This window comes from Cimex lectularius, unplaced genomic scaffold (assembly GCF_000648675.2).
Source record: "Cimex lectularius strain Harlan isolate CLEC.00 unplaced genomic scaffold, Clec_2.1 scaffold151, whole genome shotgun sequence".
In the NCBI taxonomy this organism is placed as follows: Eukaryota; Metazoa; Arthropoda; class Insecta; order Hemiptera; family Cimicidae; genus Cimex; species Cimex lectularius.
In genome coordinates, this window is record NW_019392786.1 from 18,091 (window position 1) to 26,654 (window position 8,564).

Here is an 8,564-nt window from a genome sequence, read left to right on the forward strand (position 1 = left end):
CAAAAAGATAGTTCCTACTCATTGTAAGAAAGCCGCTCAATTTCGAACATGCGAAAAGCGGGAATTATAACACCAGTCAATATTATATTAATAAATACTGTAAGAAATTAATTATAAATTAGTTTTAGTTAATTTTTATATATTAGTTAATTTGTTAATTTTTAATTATATTTTATTTTTTATATTTTTGATCTTTATTTATTTTATTCAGAAATCGTGAGATGCGGTCTGGTGTGATGTAGGTTTCAGAAAAACATTTTTTTTATCGTGCCAACATTTCGATTTTTATTGAGATCATCTTCAGGGCTCAAAGTGTTTGTCTTCTGTGTAATTGTGCCATTCTTGCCAAAAAATCTCACTGGCACTCTCAACACGACACGCAAGAATGGCACAATTACACAGAAGACAAACACTTTGAGCCCTGAAGATGATCTCAATAAAGATCGAAACGTTGGCACGATAAAGAAAATGTTTTTCTGAAACATACATCACACGAGACCGCATCTCACGATTTCTGAATAATTATCGATTAACGGTCACTAATCACCACACATTTATTTATTTTATTTTATTTTTTAATTTGTAAATTATTTATTTTATTTTTATTATTTATTTATTTCTATATTTAGTTTTATTAATTAAAAAAGACAAAACGTAAAATGATACCTTGTTAATAGATTAGTAAATTAATGATAAAATTAATTAAAATTAAATTAAATAATTTGATTATTCTGTACAATATTTATGTACATATTTAAAGTAGGATCAAAACCTATTAAATCTATTATTGTAATCTATTATTAATGTCCTTGTTCAATTTTACATTTTATAATTTCAAATTGCTCAAACCAATCTAGTTCCCTCCCTTTTTTGAAATTGTGTAACTCTGTTGTATTTAAATTTCAATTGAAATTGTGTTTTGTTTCTTTAAGGTGGTCCTTAAATTCCGAAATTTGTTTGATTTAGGAAAGTGTTCTTTGACTCTACTTTTAATTTCTCTACCGCTATGTCCTATATATTTAATGACGCAATGATTACAATTAAGTTGGTAACCCTGCTTTTTGCCAAGACAACCTTTTCTTTAGGTTTTGAGAGGATGTTTCCAACTGAACACGTACTTTTAAGAGCTATTCTAAAGCCTTCTTGTTTAAGAATTTTACTAACTTTTTCTGAAGTTCACCAATGTATGGCAAACAAAAGAAACCTAATGATTCATTTATGGTGGAGTGGCTGAGTCCTATTGTTGCTTCTTTTAAAGTTAATTTTTTTTGTTCTTTTAACTCGCAACCTATCAATAAATATTTGATATCCATAGTTTTTTGTGAAGGTTTTAATAGTTTCTAATTCTTTTTTATAGTTAGCAGGTGTTAATGGGAGTTTTAACATGAGCCAAATGAAACCAGCAACCTTTTGGGTTCATGGGTGAGAAGAATCCGCTGGTATTATAGTGTCTGTAGTTGTGGGTTTTCTATATACGTTTATTTCAATTAGGTTGTTTACTATGAACAATTTTAGATCTAAAAAGTGGTTTTACTGTGAGTAGGAACTATTTTTTAAAAAGATTGAATAACACACTCACTCCACCATTCATAATTTCTATTAACTTCACTATTTTTCGTGGTCCGCTTGACCAATTATATCATCCCATTAATTAAGGTTTTTAATTGAGATAAAAAAGTTAGTGTCACGAGCGGGATTCGAACCCACGACCTTCGGCTTGATACGCCGCTACTCTAGCTTTAATACGCCGCTCGTGACACAAACTTTTTTATCTCAACTAAACCTTAATTAATTGAATTTCTATTAACTGAAGAGCATTTGGTGTTCAATTGCTGAATATAAGTATGGTAAGACGATAGCTAGCTTCATCCGTAACGTGCTAATAACAAAGGAACAGGTTTAACTTATGATTTTTCCTTCTCTTAGGTGGGATAATAGGTCATCTGAACAAAACAACTACGTTTTTCTTTCAATCCACAACGTTTCGGATTTATTTTAATCCTTCCTCAGGTGGGTTAACGCAGTGGTTAAAACAGTGGTCGTCAGTCAATGTTTTGTAACAGTTTATTTTAAAAAAGAGCCAGTGGGGGAGTCTGAAACACTTAAATATATACCACAATGGCTCAGTTTTGAAATAAACTGTTACAAAACATTAATGACTGACGCCCACGTTTTTGACCACTGCGTTAACCCACCTGAGGAAGGATTAAAATAAATCCGAAACGTTGTGGATTGAAAGAAAAACTGGTTGTTGTTTTTTTGAGATAACCTATTATCCAACCTTCGAGAAGGAAAAATCATAAGTTAAACTGTCGAGGTCGAAATATAAAAAATCATATATGTGCCAAATATGTCATTCGACTTGGAAAATTGTATATATTTAATTAGAAGGACAAAGAAAGTATAGGAACCTGTTTTTTATGGGATCTCACTTTTCTCCCCAATCCATTGGTTATTGGCATGGACTTTTTCCTTTTAAATTCCCCGGAGCAGGTTTTTTAAATATGTAATAACAGGCGGCAAGCAGGTAATTCCGTGCGGTCGAGAGGGGAAAGTGCTTTACATGCTATGTGTTTATGCGTCCAGATCCAGCTGTGTTCCTTCCTGAGAGGCTGTAATCGAATTTTAGAAAATTGACTCGCGATTTTATCTTCTGACCGATTACATTCTCCGTTAGGAGAGAAAATAGAACATGGAAACTTCCTAAAAGTCGAAGGGAAAGGGGGGTTGAAAACCTTAGTAGAGGTCAAGGTTGGCGTAATTATCAAGTTCATTTTTGCGTATGTATTTTAATACACGTGCAATGGTGAAAAGGGTTCATTTCAAATCGGGCAGGGAACCGCGGGTAATCTTTTATTCATCACGTGTCCTTTTGTCACTTGATCACCGTAGAATTATCCTCCCATTTGTACCGTTACGTCTTTACGAACGGATGATCGGATGCTATTCCTTTCAAGGTTGACTATCGGGATTTTGTCGTTTTAGAAAGAGAGAGAAAAAACCTTATAGAATTCTTTTGAGAAACCGACGGAAGATAGTGTACATTTATGAAGAATCATGATAGACCATCATGACGACCGAATCTCAGACTTCGATTAACTTCTCACGATGCCGCTTTTTCGACCTTCTTTATGTAAATAAACATTATATTGTAATATATATTTTATAGCTTCTGCTCACAGATAAATGAACATACCAAGCTTGGTTTTAGACATTTGAGGTATCCTTATGGGTATATAACTACATATTTTATAGTTTAGAACGTCCAAGGAATAAATCCCTTCTTAAACATTATGAAATTTTATTTATTAATTTAAAAGGTAATATGACTATACAAAATTTCGAACTGTGCGGGACCAAGCGTAATAAAATGAAAAATTTAGATCTTATCATATCAGAACGAATATGACCAGTGCATTTTATAACCAAAATATCTGGGTTTTTTTTGTGTATTTTTTAAATGATAATATATGCCATATGGGTTTTATATAATGGCCTTTTATTATTCTGCCTATTTTATTGTGAAACTAAGCATAGTTGAAAAGGTAATTTTTCACAACATGCTAGTGCTATTAAAATTTTAATAAGAGCGCTAACTTGAAATTTTTTAAAAATTTATTACCCTATTTTCTCACGTTTTGAATGTCACTGCCATAATGGGTCCTGAGGAAATTAAATTTTTCCTTCAGAACTCGATAATTTCTTTTTATCAAGTAACTGACTGATTGGTATTGTTTAAAATTATGCTTACATCAATCAACACAAATTAACTTTTTCATATTTTATTTAAAACAATTTAAAAATTTCCTCCTTTTTTAATCAGTTATACAACGATAAGTTGAAATTATTGATTCTGAAGGAAAACTTCAATATTTTCAGAACGAATCGGTTTTTGAGTTCTTGATATATTTTTTTAATAATGGAAAGGACTTATAAAACGTGTGAAAAAATAAGGCACTACAATTTTAAAACAGTAGATCACTAGGTCGGTTTAACGCACCAGTTTATTAAAAAAAGGTTTTAGTACCAGCAGGTTCTACCTGAAAAATTACCTTTGGAACAGTGTTTAGTTTTACAATAAAATAGGCAGCGTAAAAATAGAAGGATATGTCTTTTAAAAAAAGTTCACTTACACAGTACTTAATATATATTTTTACCGCAGTCAAAGAAAAAGTTTTGAAAGAAAATTCCCTAAAACAACGGAAAATCATAATCGGTAAAATTTCGTCTTGTGAAACTGAATCCCTATAACAAGAGCGGTTTGAAGCTGTTGGAGACGGTGAACTATGTGTAAACTGTATCATCTCCCATAAGTTCTATGGTATTTATGTCAGGAGAACATGCTGGTCAATTCTGTGGTGATTCCAACATCTTGCAAGTAGTAGGTGACAACTCGATCTACATACAGTCGAGCATTATCAGCATTAACAAAAGTTTTTCTCAATAAGTTGAGAATGGGACCACAGCTTCCATGAAGAATTTCCTTAATATGTACAGTCAAATATCCATTCTGCATGATAATCAGTATTGTACGGGAATGGACGTTGATTCTACCCCACACCATAACTGACCGTCTTTGAAAGGCTAACAGGTCCCGCAATACATGGAGCAAAGCGTTCTCCAGGTCATCATACACGTCCCGGTCATCTGAATGCCACAAACCAGAACAGCCCCTCCATTGTTCAAGAATCCACGCGAATACTGATTTTGGAATAGCCTTTCTACTCGATGCCTGCCCAGTAGTATATAAGGTCACCACACGCGTCCCGGTCATCTGATTGCCACAAACCAGAACAGCCCCCCATTGTTCAAGAACCCACGCGAAATACTGATTTGCAAATAGGCTTTCTACTCGATGCCTGCCCAGTAGTATATAAGGTCATCACACGCGTCCCGGTCATTTGATTGCCACAAACCAGAACAGCCCCCCCATTGTTCAAGAAACCACGCGAAATACTGATTTGCGAATAGCCTTTCTACTCGATGTCTGCCCAGTAGTATATAAAGTCATCACACGCGTCCCAGACATATGATTGCCACAAACCAGAACAGCCCCCCCATTGTTCAAGAAACCACGCGAAATACTGATTTGCGAATAGCCTTTCTACTCGATGTCTGCCCAGTAGTATATAAGGTCATCACACGCGTCCCGGTCATCTGATTGCCACAAACCAGAACAGCCCCCCATTTTTCAAGAGTCCAAGCGAAATATTGATTTGCGAATAGCCTTTCTGCTCGATGCCTGCATAGTAGTGTATAACCTGATGCAGGACTGAGCTATTCTCACTAAACTTCTGTTTTAGAGTTCATCGTTACATTACGGACCGTTTGGAGTTTACTACCTTACAAGGAAGCAATAAATCGTTCGTCTCTAGAACTCTACACCGCTTTCCTCTACGATCGAGACTTTTTTGTCTTTGAGTATATAATGTACTGGTCATATTTGATCTCGTGCTATATATGCTGATCTTTTGTTTTAGTAGATAATTTCAAAGGTTACTCACCAGTTATATCGGTTTTAAACTAAACGACAGCCTAGGTTTTTCTAAACACAAAATCACTCTGGCATGTGATTATATGATTGCAGTATTCGAAGTATAGATGACTTTTTCAGTTACGACACTCTGGATCAAGGTATGGTCTTAAAGAAAGCTTGGCAGTAGCAACAAAAATTGCTCTTTTCTTCATGACCATACCTTGATCCAGCAATGATTAAAGCGAGAAAAGGCGGACCCAGAGAACATTCTGAACTTTTTTAATCCAAGCATACACATTATTCACATTATGGCAATTCTGCTCCGACAAAATGGATTCTAATCAACCCAATCCGCAACGTCTCATAGTATCCATAATTTTTCCACTATGTTCAGTTAAACTGGTGAACCGGACCAAACACCACAGTATTATACATTCGGCGTAATTAGAGATTTTGTCCGACTTGTACGGCACAAGTTGCAAAAAGACCACGGTGATAATTGACCCACTAATGCCGCCACCGGTTCCTTTTCCTTCCTCTTCTGGCTTGTAAGCACCTGAGAAACTTTCGTTCGACTTAATTACACCCTTTTCTTTATTATCTTTTAAGAGGTTATTTAAAAATTGAGATTAGCCCGATGGCTTTTTTTATGGTCTAGGTAAGTAATTTCATAAAATCCTTGGCTTTAACGCCCAATGAAACGATTTACGAGGAACTTTTAAAACTTAAAAATAGTTTCATTTTTTAATAGAAATTATTTCAAATTATAAACAAAAATATCTAATTAATTATTTATTTTTCCTATTTTACTAATTTATCTATTCCTACTCAAATTATCCGAGACAATTTTCGACAATTCGTGTAGACTCTGAATAGAAGAATGCATAGAAGAAGTTCTTCCATCACAATCGTTCCAAAAATTTTTCTAAAACCTCTGGCCAATTTGATTCTCAGGATATTCGTAAGTTTATAATGATGAATGTAAAACGTTACGACAATGAAAGTATAGCGTGAGAGTGGAGTGTTTAAAATCGTCCATTACAAAAACCCATCTTCAGCTATTTTCGAAACGAATAATTATCCGAGATTTCTATTACACACGTCCATAGGTTTAATGGCAAAGGCACGACAATGAATTTAAAAGAGAAGCGGGATTTTTCATTTCTATTTATTTATAAAGGTAAATAAATACATGAGAAATTTTAATTTTAAAAAGTCGATATAACACGTTTGTCTGTTGTAATTAATATTTTATGGATTCTCTATTTTTTATGATTACACACTCTGTTTGATTAATTGAGAAGAAAGATAATTTGTTTTCAGATTATCATGCTTTGTAGCAACAACATGCAGTTTTTAATCTTTAAAAGTTATTCTGTTCATTTTCTAAAAGATTAACTCTTATTTGTTGATATATTTTGTGGAATAGTAGTTTGGGTCATATTTAATTGTTTTTAACTGCCACATAGTTTACATGGGTGTAGATTTTCATGAAAAAATTTTAAGATAAAATTGGAAAAGTTGTTTTTTAATTGATCATAATACATTATATTTAAAACATGCCATTTCAATGGCTAGTTATCGATTTATGTGAAAATTTTGGGAATTTTGAGTTAATTTAGTTTTGTCTATGGATGATAGAGAAATAGTGAACGTAGGAATTTGTTAATATAATTTTTATATTCTTACCTGATCGCAAGCATGTGAATATCTCATTAAAAGTGGAGCGACCACTTGTTCGTTTTCTACTTTGAGCTCTTTTCTCAATTGAGTGAATTGAAATAACGCGTCTTTGTCGCACTCAACGCGTCTTTGGAGGATGGCGAGAAGAATCGCGGCGGACCTGTTCGCGGTTGCTGGCTCGACGACGTTCAGTAAAGTTTTGTTTTTAATCAATCTTTCCTGAATGCACGATTGGGTGAGCGATAACTGCCTTTGGTGCGAGGCCTGTATCGGCGCTGTCGGTTTTCCGTCTTTTTTCCCAGACAGGGAAAGTTCTTCGAGCTTCGATAATGCCGTCTTGTACGTGTCGACGAGCCTCTGGAACTCGACTTTGAGAGCGTCGTGTAGATTCGTGAGGGATTCGTCTGTCGTCCCGACGAGGCCGTGTTGCCCAAGCCCTTCGACGGCTTTGTCCAAAGCGCGCCTCTTCACCTGCAGGGCTTTTTTCAGCTTCGGTTCGGAGAGTACGATGACTTTGAGAAGTTTCCTGGCACTGCCGAGCCATCGTTCGGGGGATCCGGTGCCGGCGAAAAGCTTCACCAACTGCATGAGCACACTTTCCGGCCGGAGGACGCGGATGCCGCAGTCCGAAGAGAGGAACACCTTGGCGTAAAGGGCCTCCAGGATGCTCACCGAATGGGGCATCGTCTCGATGAATAGGTCGATCGGGAGTTGATTCAGGATCGTCTTGAAAGTCCCGTGACTGAGTCGGTTTATAAAATTGGCAGCCTCTCTATACTGGGTGTTTTCGTACAGGAGGATTATCCTTTTGACCGCGAACCGCGGTGACACATCTGCTATTGTCATTGAGGAGACCATCTCGGGGAATCCATCGACCCAGTTGGAGTTCCTCCACTGGAGCTTTTGTAGGTTGACGCCATGGCGGTTTCGTTCGGGCTTGAACCTCTCCGGAGATCTGACGGGTTCCGAGGTGTACGAAGCCCACGTGGCCCCGGGATCCGTGAGCGGGGGCGGCGGCAGTGTGAGCATGGTGGCGGCACTTCGTCGAGCCGGGTATCCTTCGTAATACCTGTTCATCCTCACGACACTTGCATGACTGGAGCCGAGTAGCTTCTCCCCTCCAAGGCTCTTCCACTTCTTATCCCTACTTTGACGCTACTTTCCCCCTGGAGATACTTCGTCGGGCTTGTTTACTGACTTACAGTCACCGTCTTCAAAATTGGTACGACCAAAGACGTCCATCAAACTTGCATGATTGATCGGAAAAATTAAAAAAATCCCAGGAAAATCAAAGATAAATTTAAACTAATTTCAGTTGTTTAGGGGGTTATTGAAATTGTTAGTTCTTTGAAAAGTGGTCGATCCATATTTCACAAGAATCTTAATGTAGATTCGAAACAATACT

General features: G+C 36.2%; 1 protein-coding gene across 1 annotated transcript; it reads right to left on the reverse strand.

Annotated features, from left to right (window-relative positions):
• Window positions 1–7,165: 7,165 nt before the first annotated feature.
• On the reverse strand, window positions 7,166–8,314 carry LOC112127237 (the record flags this gene model as incomplete). Its single annotated transcript, XM_024227850.1, has 1 exon — window positions 7,166–8,314. A coding segment is annotated over exon 1 (1,071 nt), but the record flags the coding sequence as incomplete, so codon positions are not given.
• Between the last annotated feature and the right edge of the window lie 250 nt (window positions 8,315–8,564).